This window comes from Melampsora larici-populina (genome assembly GCF_000204055.1).
Source record: "Melampsora larici-populina 98AG31 unplaced genomic scaffold MELLAscaffold_31, whole genome shotgun sequence".
NCBI classification, from domain to species: domain Eukaryota; kingdom Fungi; phylum Basidiomycota; class Pucciniomycetes; order Pucciniales; family Melampsoraceae; genus Melampsora; species Melampsora laricis-populina.
The window spans coordinates 867,861-887,939 of record NW_006768795.1 but is presented as its reverse complement, the minus strand read 5'-3'; the positions used below and the strand labels follow the sequence as shown (position 1 = coordinate 887,939).

Sequence of the window (20,079 nt, the reverse complement as noted above, 5' to 3'; positions counted from 1 at the left end):
TCCACTTGAAAGGATGTCCTTTGTGATCAGAAACATGAAGAAAACAAAGCACAGCTCATACAGCCTTAAAGTCAAAACACACAGAGAGAAATAGATACACATGGAAAATCCACGGAGAGTTGGTGAAGGAAGCCAGATCACCATTTCCCTTTTTGACTGGATTTGTACAATAACTGTTGGGATATTTTACAGATTTCAATGCCTCGGCGTCAGACGTGATCCGGTGAACCAGGGAGAGAGAGAGAGTATGTAGACTCTAGAAGCGAAGGACAAGGGGATGTACAGTCCTTGGAAGTCAAGAGTGTCCTCGCCTAGTGAAAGACGTTGCGCGGCGAGATTGAACGTGCTACTTCGTTTGCGGGCTAGATACGAGTGATTTGTGAAGTGGCTACAGAGTTGTTGCGCAAGAAAAGATATCTGACTTATTCTTCACGTTTTCCCGCTGAGGCAAGCGATATGGTGCTCTAAGATACGGTGTACGTATAGACTCATACTGACATATAAACATGACATGGATAAAACATGTAATTTTTCCATGTCATGTTTGGTCGAAATTCACCCCCGAGCCAAATACCGTACGACACGACTCATACTGACACACATCAACATGGATTTTTGTTTTCCAAATCCCGTGTCGTAACATGAGTCATCTCGTACATTGTACCGTCCGGGAAGTGTCATACTGACACAACATGACACCAAATGTAAATTTCTCCAAAATATTGCATTCGGATTGGACTATCCGATTTTTGATGTATTTTTCTCTGCAATCAAGAGTTTTAAAAAAAATTAAACACTCAATCCTAGCTCTTTTGGATCACAACAACACCAAGCCACCTGTTTGCAAGGATCACCTTGAAAGACGTAATGCCATTAGCAAACACTTCCATGATGGCAAATCAATTGAAGAGATGCTCATATGTGTACTTTAACATATGGGTTGCATTTTGTTTTATGTGTAATGCTTTGTTGGATCACAACTGGGATGGCATTCTCTTTGAAGGAAAAGATCTCAATGTTTTTGGTACTTTACCGTCAATATCTTACACATTTTTATTTGAAAACTCATATTTTGTATGCATCTCAACCACAAGTATACCTTGAAGTATATGAAAAAAACAATACTGATTCATAATTTGAAAAAAGGAGCCAAATTTTTATAAAGATCAGAAAATACATGAATTAAGTCAAATGACAAAGATTTTAATCTTGCTTTGAATGCTTCCATCCCATCCTTCTGCTTCTTATTTTTTATCATATCACATTTCCTTTTAAACACATTTCTGTGATGGAGATCTATACTTCTTCTTACCACTAATACCAAACCAATTAAAAGAATATCAGTTAAAGATTCCTTATGGTCAGACAGCAACCCACTTTCAGCGTCCATCCCACACTTGGATAATGATGACTAGGCTTGCATAAGGTCTGTGTCAAACCCTACCCACAAGAATCTGGTGCGTGAAGCCAACCCAGCCTTGGGGAGGACAAGTACAGTTGAACCTCAGCAGTGACCATAGATCATCATGATCCAAAACCAATTTGATAGAGGAATAGCATTGGTGACATCAAGTAGTTCCGCATTCACATAGTGAAGAATGAACATGCAAGATACAATTCTATCCCCTATCAAATTGGCCTGTGAGACTTCTGTGTAGACTGCTATCTGACCATCATGGAAAAAAAAGTAAGTTTCATCTCACATCATTACCATGTTTTAAATAGACAAATCTAAAAATCAGCAAGTTGAATTACTTTCAAGAAGTTGAAATGGTTTGTTTTGAGTTGACTTAGATGAGATTGCTTGTTTTGATTACAAATGAAAGATTCAATGATGAACTGTTGATATGATTGATTTCAGGTGAATCAGATGAAGAAGATTGATCTTGATTGAATCAGATGGAGATGATCAATCTTGATTGAATCAGATGGAGATGATTGATCTTGATTGATTTGGATTGAAACGATTGATTTCGATTGAATTGGAGGGGAAAAATGATTGATTATGATTCAATCAAATGGAAAGGATCGATTGAATATAAGATCAATTTTGTGCCTAATCACTAAAAAACATTAAACCAATGTCAAAGTAATCATTAGTAAAATGTTGAAGACTTGTTTCTTAGGAAATAACAAATGGATTGAAAGGGGGTGGGACTGAGAAGAGGAATGGAATCTAAACCTGAGCAAGAGAACAGTTCATTAATTGAACAGAAAAGAAAGGTACTTTTGATGGCAAATCAATAAGTTCCAAGTTGAATATTGTGAGTACTGCAAAGATAGAAGGAGTTGAAATACTTACCCAAAGAAACAAAAGTGAAAGATGGAATGTTGGAGTTGGTAGGTGGGAAGGGTTGATGGTTTAAAAGGTACTTTAGACCAGAGCTCGGTTTAAGAACTTTCTTTCGGATTTCAAATTTCAAATATGAACTACAGTTTGGCTGAATGCTGTTTAGCACAATGTGATTTAACACTCCGGTGGTGAATCGGGCAAAGCTATTAGATGTGATATGGTGTCATGTTGTTTGTCGGTATGACACTTGTCGGCCGTCAGACCATCCGCCATGACTCATGTTACGACACGGGATTTGGAAAACAAAAATCCATGTTGATGTGTGTCAGTATGAGTTGTGTCGTACGGTATTTGGCTTGGGGATGAATTTCAACCAAACATGACATGGAAAAATTACATGTTTTATCCATGTCATGTTTATATGTCAGTATGAGTCTATACGTACACCGTACTAAGACAAACGGTCGAAATCGGGATGGAGGTCATGACTCGACCGACCGGGTCAGCCCAAGAGCTGCGTTAAGCTAAGGTCAAGGGTAACGCAAGTTTGACCTTAACAAATCCTACAGCGCTTCCGTGAATCTTCGGTTTTTTTTTTGATAGCCTGTACATCTGGCAAGAACTCACAAGTCCTAAACCTGGGTGAAAACTAGTTTTTGACCAACAACTTGATATCTCAGGCCGTCACAATCTCTGTGACCGCACCATGCCCCTTTCTCATATCTGTCCAGCACTATGTCTCACAGCTGCCTTCCACAAAGACGTCAAAGGCATTCAGAAGCTCAATACTGGACCTCTTGACCTACCGGAACACTGGGGACCGTCTTTCACATCCGATACAACCTTTCGAGCTATCGCTTCTTCCCCTTTCTCCTGCCAACCTTCATTTCGACAGCCTCACCTCAACCACCAAACCATCACACCAGACCACAACCAGATCAATAAGCAACTATTTGAACCTGACCACCACCTTTCGATTGGTCTTTTCACCTCAAATTACTGTTCTACGATTCGGCCAATTCGATCACATTCAGACGTCAGTTTGGCTTCCTTTGAGATGAATTTGTCGTGTCATTTGACTCACTGACTAACGTAACGTTGCGTTTGTTGATACCAAAGGTTCCATTCATCGTTTTGACTCAACCTTATTACCTTATCACTCTCCACCACGTATTCCAACCTAGAACGCAAACCGTTTCAAACAAACCTTATTACTCTCTGCCAAAGATTCCAACCAGGAAGTTGATTAAATCTTTGAACCAACAAACCTTATTGCTCTCGACCTAAGATTCCATCCTGGAAGTCTCGATTTTGATTCACTGACTGCGTCAAGAGCACCAAGCCTTCCTTATTAGGATTATTTCCGCCCGACGGCTATATCATATTGCTTTGAAGGTACTATTCAAGACAGCAGCACACGTGAGGAGAACAATTCCTTCCCACAAGATGATTCAATTGGCTTAGGCCAAGTTAACTCATTCGAGTCATTTACCGAACTTTCTATCTAGGCAGCTTTGCTTTGTTTAACACTGGTTTCGCCTCCGCCTCCACACGAATGCTTTCATATCGTGTGAATGACACACCACTCCTCTCTCGCACCGAAGATTCCATCTAGGGATCTTTAGTAGTTTATGCCAAGCATTCTTCAGCAGCGCTCTCAACAGAAGTTTTTCATCTATCCAAACGGCACGTTTCCCGGAAGGACCACTACTCACCAGTTGTCTGCGTCTTGCCGCCTTGGTACCCCTCTTTGGGCTATAAAGGACAGCGGTTTTTAGAAAATTTCCGTGGTTCCTTCCTTCAGTATCAGCTTTTTGATTCCACAGTTTCTTGTTCCGATCAATCTAAACAAAATCTTTTGTTTACCAACTTTACCAAACAACCACCTAGTAAAATCATCACTGTTTTTTGTTTTACCTGCCTAATTTTACAAATTAGTGCGTGTCTTCATCATTTCATTCTTCAATCTCGTTCCCACTTTGATATCATTTTGGCCTTTTTTGACACATTGGTTTCTTTCCTCTTTTTACATAGAACATGTCAAACTCTAGCTTAGCCTCTGCCCATCTCTCGTCGCACACCGCCTCCAACGGCGGCCTGGTCTCTAGTCAAGAAAGTTCTGTCGATCCCATGCACGAATGTACGTGACATATCCATCATTGTTTTCTTTTTCTTAGATTGGTTTCTTACATTAGTTCCGGGCCCCTAGATGGAGATGATCTACCCGCCGGCGCCCCCAACAACACTCCGTTGTATCAAGTCGGCACCCTGGAACGTGAACAGTTCGACACCGAGAATGAGATGATCATTCAGGTTTTGTTCAAGATCCCCACAAACAACGAGGTGATCGTGACCGCTCTGAATGCAAATGCCAAGCCACCAGCAAAGTCCGCCTCCAACAGTCGCCGTGCTGGAACGACAATCAATGTCATCGATTCTAAGGTTTTCAATGACGGCCAGCCCTTAGATTTTCGAGTTTCCTTGTATGGCAAATCATTCAAGGAGTTCAAGGATTTGTGTGGAGACGTCTGTGAACTGTATGCGCCTGGAATGAAGAAAATGATACTTCGTTCCAATATGGCGCCTACATTGACCTGGAAGGTCAATGTAGGTCGTCTTCCGGCAATGTATCTTCTGGACTATGCCAAGTATCTGGAATTCGTGCCCAAGTTGGGCAGTTCCCGAAGCCGCAGGGCCACCGTGCTGATCTATGGCGAGTCTCCTACAATCGCTGGTGAGTTTGTTTTTCCGGTTGCTTTCTCTTTGGATTTGACTGGTCATTTTCCTCGCTCCATCCAAGTCATTCATCAATATTGACTTTGCCCTGCTCCTTCCCGCAGGCCACCGCGGCAAAGGAGCTGATCGCGACCAACAACGGGTCATTAGCCCATGAGGTAGAGCTTGCAGACGTCAAAGAGCGGCTTAGTGTAAGTCTTTATTCCTGTCTTTCAATGCTTTCTATCTTTGTATCTTTTGTTTGTTTCACTTATTCGTCATCATTTATGACATGATTCTATTCTACTACAGGACCAAGAGAAACTTGTGGCTTTACACAAGTTGACTGCCGAAATCTTCCATCAGCAAGGTGAGATGGGGCACGGAGGCGGTGATGGGGCTATCTTGGTAGCCCCTTGGAATCCGACATTATTGTATAGATTTACTTTACGGTGTGCCTTCTTGTGGGCAAAAGCCATTGTGGGTCATTCATCTTCTCTCTTCTCTCTAGGTCTACCCTCTCTACCTTCCTATCTTGATGACGGTAGACTGACTTTTGGCAATTCTACGTCTACGTCCAGGAATCTAACATGGCCACCAGGCACATGGCTCCTTCCACTAAGGAATATCGACTCAAAATAGCAAAGAATCGTGTTGATCATCCTGGTATGAAGCTCAAGGATCGTCTTGAGCTGAAATATCCCAGAAACAGCTCTGGTCTATTTACTACCGGTGACGGCAGTAGTAAGGGATTTCCCAAATCCCCTTCGAAAATAGGTGGTAAGCACATGAATTTGGGATCGATGTTCCCCAAAGTTGAAGTGAAACATGAGAATGGTATGCCTCCATTCATCACGCAAATGATAAACACTCTAACGTTGGGTTTTTCACATTTTCAGATTCAGACGGCGATGAGATTGTGTTGGTTTCCGGTTCCAATCACAAGAACACCAAACGCAAAGCGGGCTGTGGTGGTAAGCATATTCAATACACGCTTGCAACCATTCATTGAACTCACCGTTGTCTGCCTTTCCATTCTGATAAAAGGCGCAGCTTCCAAGAAGGGCGATGTCAAAACTGATAAGAAGCCGAAAATTGAAGATGATAGCAGTTCGGGTTAGTGTGGTGTTTGATCAAACCTTTGTGTTTCATGGACTGACGGTCTGTCGGTTTACTGCCCTTTGGGACCTTGCAGATTTGCCTCTTGCGTTTGATATTTTCTCTGAAAAGAAAAACCAGCCAATTGTCATCAGTTCTGGTCAGTATTTGAGTGTTGCCCAGCATGATGTTAGTTAATCGAGTTGTCAAAGTGATTCTGATTGTTTTTGCATCGCTGTAAACAGACGGTTTGGACCCACCACCTCGCTCGGCGGCCAAGGCTTTAGATAAGAAGCCAAGAATCGAGGTTGAAATTAATTCAGGTACCTCTTCTATCTTATCGGACCTTCCCAGTTCTTATGCTCATTCTATGCTTGCCACCCTTCCTTTTAGACGGTTTTATGCCTCCTCCCGACAAGTTTTGTTATCTTGAAGATGGGGCGTGTTCTGAAATGTCATATGACGAAGATGATATCGTACCCGACACCGATGAGCTAGAGGTCCTCCATGAGCACGAGGCTCAATTGGATGACTTTGTGAGGCAATGTGGAGTCACCGCCAGTTTCATTCGCATCCGCAACATACTCCGCAACTCGGAAATCACGTCGTGGACTGACTTGGTCCCCAGTGTCAAGATGACTTTGGAAACGTTGAAGGGTCATGGAATTCCCCATGACCTTGCTGGTCGCATGTTGGAATTAGCCCAACACAAACATACCGAGAAAGAGGCTCCTCGTGTATTAGATACTGTGATCGAGGCTCCAGAAGCTAACGACCACGGAAAACCGCGTGAGTCTTCTCCTAATCCTTATCATAATCAAATGTAATCCAATACTTACTCGGTTTGAATTTCAGAATAGGATACTCAATCGGCACCGAAAAATGAAGCAAGGACATATTCCCGCAGGTCTTGTTAGACCTCTTGTTATCTTTTTGTCTTTTATCTTTTCTTCCTCTCTCTCCAGCCATGAACCTCTAGCTCCCGGGTTTGGATGCCCTGACCTCTTTACTTAGCTACTGTATAAAGTCAAAGGTGTCTCTTTTCAATGGTTTCTTTCCCCTTTAAATGAAGCGAGGACATATTCCCGCAAAGCAAGTTTCACCACTTGTGTTGTTAACATTTCTTCCTCTTGTCTGCCAAAGTTCCTCTTGTTCCCTGTTGCCCTTGGTCAGCCTGATGTATTGACTTAGCCACGTTACTATCAAGTCAAAGTTGTTTCTTTTCCCTTTTGTCTTGTTCCCTTTCCCCCCCCACTGACTGCAATAAAGTTGTGTTTGTGAAAGATGATGCACAAACTTCTCCCTTGATGGAAGCAAATGTTTCATCAAACAAATCTCGAGTGATGTGTTTTCGACATCAAACACATCTCGAGTGATGTGTTTTCTATCATTTGGAGACGAGAGTTTTTGAGGACCAATAGAGGAAGAGGTTTTAGGACAAATTCCAAAAACCTCTTCCTCTTTAATGTTTTTTATGGACAAATAAAAACTTAACGCTTTCAATCAAATAAGGACCCAAAGCCTTATTTATTTAAAAAAATCAGGCTTTCAATCAAATAAGGACAAAATCCAAAAACCTCTTCCTCTTGAAGTTTGATTTATGGACAGATAATAACTTAAGGCGGAAGGAAGCACACTTTCAATCAAATAAAAAAAATCAAAAAAAATCAATTAAAAATGGTCATCTCAATATACTTGAGAGAAGGTTTCTATCTATGTTATGGACAGACTTGGGGGTTTTCGGCGACGAGGGTCAAGGGAGTTCTGGTGAGGATTTGTATCTATTACCAGTCTTCCTATGTGGATTGTCGGATGAGGGAAAAGCTGTACAGGCAATGTATCTACAACTATAAGATGGTTCTCGAGCTTGTGACATGTAATGTGAATATGTCACTCAAGTGAAATAGAACCAGTTCATAACATTATCCCCCCTTTAATGCCCAAGCTTCCTCTTGCAAGCTCTGCATTCTTTCCACGGGCTGCGTTAAAAAACCCAGTGGGAAAAAGCATAGCCCTCTCACTTCTTCCGCCTTCTCCTTTTGTACTTATTTGTTGCGTCGGGATATTTTAAATTAAACTCATTAACTAAATCTTGACTATTCTTGAGGTTGATTTCGGGTTCCCATGAATTGTTTTCCTTGCCAAATCCTTTCCAACTCACAAAGTATTCCTTCTTGTTGTACCTTCTTCTACAATCTAGTATCTCGTTGACTTCCCATTCTTCTTCATCCTGTATTATGATTGGTTCGACTGGGGGTTGTTTTCGTTGATGTATTGTATCCGGGTTATGTTTCCTGAGTACAGAGACATGAAATACAGGATGGACGCTTTTCATGGAAAGAGGGAGATTCAATTTATAAGTAGAATTTGATATCTTTTGGATAATGAAGAAAGGACCTAGCCATCTATTTTCTAATTTTGGGCTTGGCCTAGTTGTCGAAATGTTTCGTCCGTTCAACCAGACTTGGTCTCCTACTTCCCATCTTGGTGTTTGTTGTACTCTTTTGTCAAATTGTTCTTTCATCTTCTCTTGAGTTAATTCTAAACATTGATTTAATTCAGATTGCACTTCGGCGAGTGTTTGCATCCTCTTCTCTACTGCTGGCACACACTGTTCAGCTGATGGTACTTTGTTGAATGATGGGTTAAATCCATAGTTAGCTTTAAACGGTGAAATGCCCGTGGATTCATGGTCTTTGTTGTTATACGAGAACTCAGCTGTGGGCAGTAGACTTTCCCAATCGTCTTGTCGATATTTAACGAAATGTCGTAAATATTGTTCGATTACTTTATTGACGATCTCGCTTTGACCGTCTGTACGTGGGTGGAAAGCGGTTGACGGGTGAAGGCGTATACCTAGGTGTTTGTCAATTTCTTCCGTGATCTGTGAAATGAAAATACTACCCCTATCTGAGATTATCGTCTTGGGAGTTCCATGAAGCTTCCACACGTTCTTCATCATGAGATCTGCTAGGTCTTCAGCCGACATTGATTCAGTACAAGCAATGAAATGACTCATTTTCGTTAATCTATCCACCACGGTTAATATGCTGTCGTAGCCGTTTGATGCAGGGAGGCCGGTGATAAGGTCATATGAGATATCCGTCCACGGGCCAGCCGGTATTGGTAATGGCTCCAGAGTCCCAAAGGGTTTCTGTGTGGTTGATTCAACCCTTAGACAAGAGTCACAACCGTCCACGTACCTGTTGACGTACGCTTTCTGAGATGGCCAGATGAAGCTTCTCCTGACCAATCCGAGAGTCTTTGCTCGACCTGGGTGGCCCGCAAGCAATGAGTTGTGTCTGCTTCTTAGTATTGAGTATTTGATGTCGTCGACGTCAGGTACCTCTATTCTACCTTGGTTGTAGAGGATACCATCTTGTACTTTGTAATGCTTCAAAGCTGCTTTCGTCTTGGCTGATATCGGGTTCAAGGTTGCGTTCATCAGTTCCCCTATCCTGTCACACTCTTTGCTTGCGTCTCTGATTCGTTGTATAATTTGATCATCCGTAGGAATGTCCGGTGCCTTAGTGTCAGTTTCAGCGATGCCCAATACATCCACCTCAAACCAGTGCTCAGAATTGTCGAGTGCAACCACTTCATCTTCGAAGAACCCCTCTACGCTAGCAAGCTCTACCGGGAACGTGTCTGGGCCGATGTTTTCGGGTCTTAACAACTGGCCAAAGGTCAATTTTTCCTCGTTAGTAGGCGCCAGGTCCGGTCTTCTAGATGAGGCATCTGGTTTGGTAGCTTTACTGCCGGGTCGGAATTTAATCACGAAATCAAAACAGCCCAGTGTCTCCGCCCATCGAGCCTGTCTGCGGGTAAGCTGCTTGGTTGTCATGAAAGACTCCAGGTTACGATGGTCCGTGTAGACTATCACATCTAGGCGGTTGGGGTTTCCCTCCAGGTAGTGGCGCCACTCTTTGAAAGACGCGACAATCGCCAGTAGTTCCTTATCAAAGATCTCGTAGTTCCTTTCAGCTTGGACTAGTGATCTGGACAGGTAAGCTACTGGGTGGAGTTCTCCATCGTCCTTGCTGCGTTGTGATAGCACTGCTCCTAATGCAAAATCGGAGCAGTCACATTCCAGAGTGAACGGCTTGTATGGATCGGCTATCTTCAGTACGGGTGCGGTGGTGAAGGAGGTCTTCAGGCTCTCAAAGGCTTTTTCGCATTTTTCATCCCAGACATAGTGCGCGTTGAGCTTGGTCAGATTATGAAGTGGTCTTGTGGTTCTTGAAAATTGGTCGATGAAACGTCGGTAAAAATTGGCGAATCCAATGAAGCGTTGGAGTTCAGATACTGATTGGGGTGCTGGCCATTCTTTGACGGCTTTCACTTTCGTCGGGTCCATTCTGATTTTATTCTTAGAGATAATAAGGCCAAGGTATTCAATTTCCTTCTTCGAGAACTCGCATTTTTCGGGTTTCAGCCAGAGTGTATGCTTGGATAGGACGTCGAGTACGCCATCAACAGCGCCTTCGTGATCTACTTTAGGCTTTGTATAAATCATAATGTCATCCAAGAAGGCCGCGGTGTCTTTACCTATACGTCCCAATAAGATATCTTGAATAAAGTATTGGAAATAACCAGGGGCGCCTGTTGGCCCAAAAGGCATAGTCAGAGGTGCAAACTGGCCTTGTTTGCATATAAAGGCCAGTTTATCCTCATCACCCTCTGCTACTCGAAGATTACCGTACGCATTGCGCATATCAAGCTTGGTAAAGTCTTCGGCATCCAGCAAACTGTCGACTAAGTCCATAGTCAACGGTAGTGGGTATTTGTTCTTGACGGTTAGGGCGTTGAGCTTACGGTAATCAAAACAAGGGCGCAGATTGCCGTCCTTCTTCCCTGTGAATAACACAGGGGCAGCCCATGGCGAAGTGGTTCGACGGATAGTCCCGTTGGCTAAGCCTGAATTCACCAATTCCTCCAAAGCAGCGTCCTCGGCTGGTGATAATGGAATTATCCTGCTAGCCTGCGGTTGAGCTCCCGGTATCAGTTCGACACGAAAGTCGTAGCGGCGTCGTGGGGGTAGGCGTTGGGCATTGGACTTCCTAAACATGTGTAAGTGCCTATGATACCTAGACGGGACAATTTCCTCTAGAGCTTTGACGGGTTCGAGTTTCTTTTTGTCGGCGGCGAGTCGTGCTGAGGTTGACCAGGACGTCTTGGCTGCTGTGACCTGGATTGATGTGTTATTCAAGGGAGAAACAGGCTTGCCAGCTGTTCGGGTTAAACATGGGTTGGAATCAGTAACAAACTCACATTGCGGGGGCGTTGATATATCTAAAAAGACATTAGCCCCCTCGTCACTGTTCCTTGCGTGCCCCTGAGGCTCCTCCTTGGGATCGTCGGGGTTCTGTGGCGGGATGGACGAGGCCGTATTCACTACGGCCGCAATGCTCGTATCCGGGTCTTGTGTCGTGATGTGTTTGTGGTTTTCGTTGTTCGTGGTGGGTGTAATCGTGATAAGGGGAGAACTATCGGGAGATAGAGGGTTGTCATCTGTTTCAAGGTGATTAGGATTAACTGGACTCTCGAACTCACATTGCGGGGATGCTAACGTGTCAGGATTGACACACATCCCCTCGTAATTGTGCCTAGCGTCCCTCATGGGGTCCAACGAGTGGCCAGATAAGGGTGTTTTCGGCCAATACGAAACCAATGAAGTGGTTGCAACGTGAGTCTCGGCTGGGTGTACCATACTTTTACTCCAGTCAATCAGGTGAAAGTTTTTCTTGATCCATGGCATACCAAGTATGCTGTCGTACGAGTCTTTGAGTCTTGTAATGATGAATGGGGTCGGTAATGGGTCGGATTTGATAAAAAGGTGGGTCTTGAAGGAAGATCGGCTCTCAGAGCCGTCGAATCCAGTGATCAATTGGTCATGTCGATCAGCACCGGCTATCAAGCCAGCGTGGTAGGCAAATGATTCACTGAGCACATCGTGCGTAGCACCTGAATCAATGAGGAACGTAGCGGGAAATGTTTGGGACGGTGTGGCTCGGGGAATTTGGGACATGGATAATGTGGTGTGTAAAAAAATGCGCGGGTCGTTTGTATTGCACAAGTTCATTCTACTAGATCCCACATTAATTGATGACAAATTCTCCAGGTGGCTCAGGATGGGCACAACCTTCAATCCTGAGCTTCTCCATTTTTTGAAGTTTCAGCTCGTCCTACTCCTTCTAAACTACTGGTATGATTCACCCTCTGATTACTCAACTCTGCGACTTTAATTTCCAATCCAGCTATTTTTGATTGATAACCACCTCGACCCTTCCCTTTCCTACTAGCTCTACGATCGGGACATGCGCTGGAGATGTGACCCTGGCCATTGCAGCGGAAGCATAAACCCGCTCGCATACGTCGTGCTCGTTCCTCTTCGGACAATCTAACGTAGGCGGCTGATAAATCCATGCATTGGGGTCTGAGATTCCTGCACTCGTGCTTGGCGTATGGAAGGTTGGGTTGGTCGCGCCGTGTAATTTACTGTCTATCTTGATGGCTAAATTAGCGATTTTTTCAATTGATGTGAAATCCTCTTGCGTCATAACCATTGCCACTCTAATCTCCTTTTTCAAACCTTGCTCGTATTGACTAATGAGCGTCGGAGTTTCCCAGCCAGTAGAAGTTGCGTGAATGTTAAATTCATGGGTATACGCGGCCACGGTGGTCTTCTGCGATAAGTTTCGCAGCGCGCGTTCCGCCTTCGATTTCTTCTCAGTATTGAAATACATAGCTTTAAAATTTGTAACGAAGCGTTCAAAGGTTACGAGGTGGGCGGTAGCGGGGTCGAATAACTCCTTTGTCAAGGGTTGCGCCCAACTGCTGGCTGCTCCCGTGAGGTAAGACAGCGAGAAAACCACCTTACTTCGGTCGTCGGGGAAGAGGTAGGGGTGTGCCAGCATATAGAGCTGGACTTGACTTGCAAAGATCTCTGCGGGTTCGCCTCGAGCGCCGTTGAATTTATCGGGCGTCGAGACTTTGGGGCCCTTCAGGACCGGTTCAGCTGGTGGTGGCTGTGGCGCAGTGGGTGGTTGAGTGGCTGCAGCAGGTGCAGATGGGCCTCGGGATTCCAACGCCGCTAAACGAGCTTCGGACTGCTGGTATCTGGCTTCAGCTTGTCCTCGCATCAGGCGTTCTTCAGCCAATGAGGTGGAAAGCTCCGCAAGCTTGCGTTGTATGTCTTCGAGAGAGGTCATGTTGGTGTCAGACATATCGATCTCGCTACCGGTAAGGCTAGAATCGGCGTCGAGAAAAGGGATCGGAGTTTCACTATCAGAGTCCTCCTCCTCTAAAGGAGCACGGTAAGATGGAGACGTGGTTGCGTTTGCTAGTCCAGGGATCACAGTCGGGATCGACAGAGTTTTTAGTAAGTAAGATAAGGTTCTGGTGGATTCGGTTTCAGCGTATGCAGATCAGTTAATAAGGTTTTCGATTTCGAATAGTTTCTTGGGTCTTTTCAACTTTGAATTTCTGAGATCTAGATAAGGTTTTCTAATGAGGTCGAGATTCGCTAGTATTCTGAATCTTGAGGTTCGGTTTTCTTTCGATTTAAGTCAATTCTACTTGTTTCTTCTTGGTGATCTATCTATAGTCCTTGAGTCTCGTCTATAGATCCGACAATATGTTATGGACAGACTTGGGGGTTTTCGGCGACAAGGGTCAAGGGAGTTCTGGTGAGGATTTGTATCTATTACCAGTCTTCCTATGTGGATTGTCGGATGAGGGAAAAGCTGTACAGGCAATGTATCTACAACTATAAGATGGTTCTCGAGCTTGTGACATGTAATGTGAATATGTCACTCAAGTGAAATAGAACCAGTTCATAACAATCTACATGATAATGTGGATTAGATTTCTCTTCGATCCGATTAGTCATTTCATTTGTTTAATTAATACTTTAGATTACAGTGAAATTTTATTTTGGTTTTGCTCAAAACCCCAAAAAATTAGTTGTCAGTTGTTAGTGTTTTCATTGGAGAAGATGGGATGGCGAGTTATCAACTTAAAAAGCCAATCGAACCAATTCAAGTGCAATTAAACATCACAAAAACATAATTGATCAATTGCTTTGAAGCGAAAAAAACAACTGAAAACCATCTACCCACAATGGTAGGTCAAACACTAGCAAAACTAGAATGAAGTTCAATCGTAATTGTAGAAAGAACAACAAAAACACATCTATCCACCAAGGTACTTCACTTCATAGCTGGAACCGTAAAACTGATTAACCATGAAAAATAAAATAAACAATTCCCACCGAAAGTTTTATTCGATCTACTAAAAGCATCCTAAATTGTGTAATTACCCAGCCAAAGAAGAGGATTGATCCAAAAAGCACTTGGGAAAGGAGAGAGAAGAGAACTATAGTAGTTTATAAATAGCTAGCCCCTCGAAAAAGAGACTGACAAAGTTCAGCTGTGAATAAATCCATGCAGGCCACGAAGATCATAGCCTGCTCTTCGTCCCCATTAAGACAATTTTGGAGGGCTTGTGTACGCCACAATCTTGCCTTGAGGGGTGAGAAACCTTTCTCGATTGGGTTTAAATCGGGGCTATAAGGTGGCAGGTACACGAGTTGTACTCCTCGTGCGGCACAAAGCTCAGCGACAACGCCACCATGATGGATGGGTGCGTTGTCCATCACGAGCACACTATTTCGCTGAGGCCAAGGGTTCATTGCGGGTAACTGCAAGTGAATTTGTTAGTACGTCTAATCTGCTATACTGTATCAATACGTTCAAAACACCCACCAAATGATGTTCCAAGTAGGCTTCAAAATCAACCCGTGAGTACCCACCTGGCTGGATATTCACGGCCAGTATTCCATCCATTGAAATGGCTGGTAAAACTGACCAGCGGAATGCTTGAGTGGGACGTTGAAGCCTCGCGGTGCGTTCGCCAATGGGAGCACGAGCAAAATCCCGGTAGAGTCGACGCTTGGTTAGGGCAGTTTCATCTGTTCAATCAAGCTACAAGTTAGTACAGACCTTGAACAAATGGCCGAAAACCAAACAGACCAACCTGTGAAAACCAGACATTGAGGGTCTATCTGCTGGATTAGTTGAATATACGCTCCTCGTGCCACCGCAGATTGGTTTGGATGCACCGTCCGAGCCTTTTTTTGCGACCAACAAAGGCGGTCCGTGAGTTCGATTGAAAGTGTTTGCAAACACACTTCGACACCGTGGGTTTCGAGTATTTTTGCTTGAAGCTCGTCGAGGTACAGGGTAGGATCTGCTCGAAGACATTCCAAGACAAATTCACGTTCCGGCTGGCCCAAAGAGGTTGGCGCCCCGCGGTCCATGTGGTTGAGAGGGTTGGTGACCACAGCGTGAGTGGTACGATACAATTGATACCATCGTTGAACAGATGTCAAAGACACGTCGACTCCAAGAGTCTTCACGATCTCATGAAATCGCATCCCGCGTAAGACCATACGAACCACGACCATTTTGATATCAGCACTATAAAGGGTAACAGGCATTGTGCTGGAATCGTCCAACACCATGAGTCAGAATGAGTAGATGAGTCGGATAGGAAAGAGAGTTTGAAAAACCAAACCTGACTGGAGACGAACTGAAAAGATGTTGATTTGACAAAGAAGAGGATGTATGGAAGGGTAACAGTGCTGGGTGGTTGGGGTTGGACAAAGGGGAATAGAGAACGAAATCTTCCGTTGCATGGAAGGTTCCATGATGCCCTTCGTATCTCGTGCTTGCTGACACCGACATGGGAACGTATGGATCTCCAGAGAGACATGTCACAACATATGACACTCTCTCACTCTATATGTCAAAACCTTGATTTGGCAAAAAGGTTTTGTTGATGTTTTGGACATACAGGTATTGGTCCGTGAAATGTGAAAATTATCTGAAAAAAACCAAAGATTCACGGAAGCGCTGTAAAAGTTCTGCTATCGCCCGTAAGACCTCGAGACTCGAGAGGCTAGAAGGGTAAAGCGTGCTCACTGCTGAGGGTTTCGCGTATGGCGGAGCTTGTGTAGCCTGGCCAACATAAGTTGATCGTCGCTCCGGTGAGCATGAATTGGGAAGTGTCTTCCTTGTTGGATCGAAAGCATCAAGGGATAACCTTATATGGTAATCCCGATTCTTGCCATTGCCATTGAATGAAAGTGACTTTGAAGAATTAACATGCAAGAACGGTTCTGGATTTTATGGGAGTTTGAGATGAAGAAGGATATGCTAAAAAGTTGATAGCAAGCTAAAGATTTGACTTGCACCGAAAAAGCAATACGATCCAAGATCGATATCAAGTTGATCGGATTTGCCAATTCTTCCAAAACTAACAAAAGATAACTCATCATATTCATTCAATGACACGATGACTTCAAAGCGCTCCAAGATATGTATATACAAATCTTGCAATGGCATGTATCATTCCGAATTTGGTAATCATCAAAACTCTCCAGTGAAAAGCACTTTCTTAGAATCAAGTCATCGATGTCTGCTTTCCACCATGAATATCCATCATTCAGTGTTGGACTTCGTACTCATTTGTCACATCTGCTTCACCTTTACCATCCATCACTCACCGTCTTACTTTTGTCATTCAATATCAAATATCCTTTATACATCTCACTTGAAAAATTTCCTATAACTTTCCTCGCAAGATCTTATCTCATTAACCAATCAATTTCATAGAAAGAAGAACTATGACTTCCGCCAACGCACCGAAGCCAGAGTCTCTGAAGGATAAATTGATATCCTCCAATACAGAGGTAGTAAGTGTATTTGGCGGACGCGGTCCAAGCGACCGAAAACATCAGTGTGAGGAATTTTTTAAAGATTTACTTGAACTTCCGAATCGTCGACTTAATTCTTCTCACCTTTCTGTTACATTGAATGTAGATGATTTGGTCCAAGAACTCCAAAGCAAAAAGTCTAGCAAGGAGGAACTTGAGGAACTCAAGTCTTTGTGTTACCAGGTGAGACTATTTGTTTTTTATCTCATATATGCTGCATTATCCAGTCTTAATGATCTGTTTTGTTTCTTTTTCGACCTGTGGCTCTATCTCTCAGAAACTTCAATTGTTGGTAGGCATTGAAGCTGATGATGATAAAAGTCTCGATTCGGCAATCAAGGACTTTCAAGGAATACTAGGTCATCGTCAACTCATCAAAGACAATACCCGTGCCATAAACTTTAGCTTTGAGACTGCTTCGTACCCAGAGCACAAATCGGTTTCACGGACGGAAAAGACTAAGAATCTTCTTAAGAAAGTTGAAGAACTCTTTCAAACCGTCGATCCTCAATCGATCACCAACTTGCGTTGGGAATTAGGAAGAAGTTATACTGGAAGATCTTACTCCTTTGATATCTATGATCCAAAGCAGGTTTACTCGACTTCCTCAAAAAACCTTCTTCAAATCGTTTCTACCTTTACCAATCTGGTCACTTTTCAATACATTTCACGCGATACCCAGTCAACCTTTGAGGAGATGGTGTCTAAGACGCTCGCAAGTTTACCCAATCTTGAGGTCCTTGTGATTTCTCGTGAAGAGACGGACGTATACCGATGGATTGATGAGTGTCGGTGTAAACTCTCTTACGAAGAAGAAATTGGCAAATTGATGGGTGAATCCCTCAGTTCATTGACCAAGCTCAAAAGATTACACTTGCAAGGTCTCATTGCACCACGTCAAGGATGGGGTGGATTAGATTGGAAGTGCCCTCTAGAGTATCTCAAGGTGACTGAGTGTCCTAGACTTTATGGCGAGGCTATTTTTTCTGTGGCGAAGGCTTTCCGTAAAACGCTCTTGGGCCTACTGCTTGGTCCTGAGATCAGTCAACCCCATGAAATCCCACAACCCAAGATTGAGTTCGGTAAAGAATTTGTGGTCTTAGAGGATCTCTCGGTGCGAGCATACCTAGGAATGCATGAAGAGACAAGACTGATCGATGTTATGTCTCAAGCTCCGAAACTGAAACACTTTGATATCCACGCAAACGAAACCGACGTACTTTCTCGCATCAAAGAACAAATCGAACAGCCCGGTTCCGCTTGGGCAAGTCTTCAGACCCTTGGAGTTGATGCTCCCGACAAGCGCGATTATTCAGACTCCGAATCCGACGAAGAAGAAGGCTTTGTTTTACTTGATGAGAAACTGAAGACCGTCAGTGAATTTGTTTCCCACAAGTTTGGTTTACTAGATGCCGAGTGGGATTGGCCGCGCAGGGATGATCATAAGGTGAAATATAACTATGGTAAGATGACGCTAGCCAATGGTAAGGTGATTGAAATTAAAGCCCAAGATGTTTATCTTCGAGATCGTACTTCTTTACAATATCTCGATACTGTTGAATTGATACCACGGTTGTCATCTTGAAAGCACTCCTTTATGATCATTGATCTTTTGTTCTCTTTCAAATCTTTTTCTCTTGTTTTGTTTTTTCACTTGGTCTCTTTCAATCATCATTGAAACACCCATACTGCTACTAAAATGTAAATTAATAAGACCTTTTGTATTTCACCTTTTTACCGTTATAAACACAATCAATACACATATGAGTGATCACTTGATTGAGATGCAAAGCTTTGCTGGGGCAACAAAGATCTGTTGGGTCAGGAGGAGCATGGGTTGTTATATAAATTCCTCAAAAATATTGGAAATGACATCTGTAATATGGTGTTTGTTCCTTTGTTCCACGTGAGCTTCACAAGACGATTTTGAATCCTGCCAATCGGTGGTTTTTGAAATCTGAACCAGCTCCATAAATATGAATGCAAGCATCAATATGAATACGAGCATTCAAACAATGGGCATGATAAAAGAGTAGAATGAAGCAAAGCAAGAGAAATACGAACGTGTGCATTCAAATAATGGACATGATAAAAGAGTAGAAGACAGCAAAGCAAGTCCAGCAGAGTGAGGGAGAAGTTGATGATGCAGACAATGAGGTATAAATTTATAGAATGGAATCTCTATGAATTTCAAAAAGAAATGTCTTCATGATGGAATGGCTTCATCGGTCTTTCCAACCAAACATACTAAACAAATTCAATCAGTCTTTTCCGTATCATCCTTATGAATTGATCAGATCTGAATCTTTGAAGGGAACATTCAAAAGGGAGTCAAAAGCTTGCCTGTCGAATTCTTTGCCAGGGGTGGATTAGAAATTCTTAGACGGCGTCAATGATGACTCACTTTACAACATAATGTCAGCGTTTCCTCAAAGTCATCAATTTTGATATCATGCAGGAGGCTTCTTGACTTTGAACGCTTGATCTCAGTCAATACTGGCCGGCAAGCTGCGACCAAAGAAAACGGTCCGGCGTGTCTCTACGGCTCAAATTCATTGACAGTGTTTCTACAAAAAAAGTGAACAGAATATCCTTCACTACCAAAATTTTCCCACCCGAGGTTCCAGAGAAATTTGTTTTAAAACTTATCGCTCGAAACTTACCCATCATCATTTCTTGAGCTGTTCTATTCGCTCAAACTCTTTATTCATACTTTGATCTTCCTCCCAAGAAGCCTTTCATCAAGACCAAAGAAGATATTGAAATGGGTCCTATTCCTCCGAAACCGGTCGATGCTATCCTTCCTGCTCCTGCTAGAGGATCTTTGACGCCCCTTCCATCTGAATTCGTCGAGATCGACCTTGGTATGTGATCTTCTCCTATCGTTCTTTGCTATCGTTCTTCGTACTTCTTCTTTCATCGATTCTAACAATATTTTCCCGATTTGATGATCGCTTTTAGGTGAAGGTCCCTCAAGCTGTGGTCTTCCCGGTCCTCCTCGTCCTTTTCTAACTTGTGAAGTTTGAAGAACTCCATCGAATCTGATCATGGTATGTCATATCCTTCCTGAACCCCCTGATTTCCCTTCTCTTTTTTCTTGGACTGACATTTAGTATTGCATCTGTAGGTGATGAGTCCGCTCTGCCTCGACGGTCGGGAATGTTTTCATAATAGTTCCAAGTCTTTCATTTGAAGT

General features: G+C 43.3%; 2 protein-coding genes across 2 annotated transcripts; both read left to right on the top strand.

The window, feature by feature from the left end:
• Positions 1-5,598: 5,598 nt before the first annotated feature.
• MELLADRAFT_89660 (uncharacterized protein) lies at positions 5,599-6,966 on the top strand (the record flags this gene model as incomplete). Its single annotated transcript, XM_007412540.1, has 6 exons — positions 5,599-5,788; positions 5,914-5,982; positions 6,056-6,124; positions 6,352-6,429; positions 6,500-6,895; positions 6,962-6,966. The coding sequence occupies 6 exons, from the start codon at positions 5,599-5,601 to the stop codon at positions 6,964-6,966; spliced, it is 807 nt and encodes a 268-aa protein (XP_007412602.1).
• A 9,827-nt stretch (positions 6,967-16,793) lies between these two features.
• Positions 16,794-18,468, top strand: MELLADRAFT_108757 (uncharacterized protein; the record flags this gene model as incomplete). The annotated part of the gene is made up of 2 exons (XM_007412541.1): positions 16,794-17,066; positions 17,161-18,468. The coding sequence occupies 2 exons, from the start codon at positions 16,794-16,796 to the stop codon at positions 18,466-18,468; spliced, it is 1,581 nt and encodes a 526-aa protein (XP_007412603.1).
• Between the last annotated feature and the right edge of the window lie 1,611 nt (positions 18,469-20,079).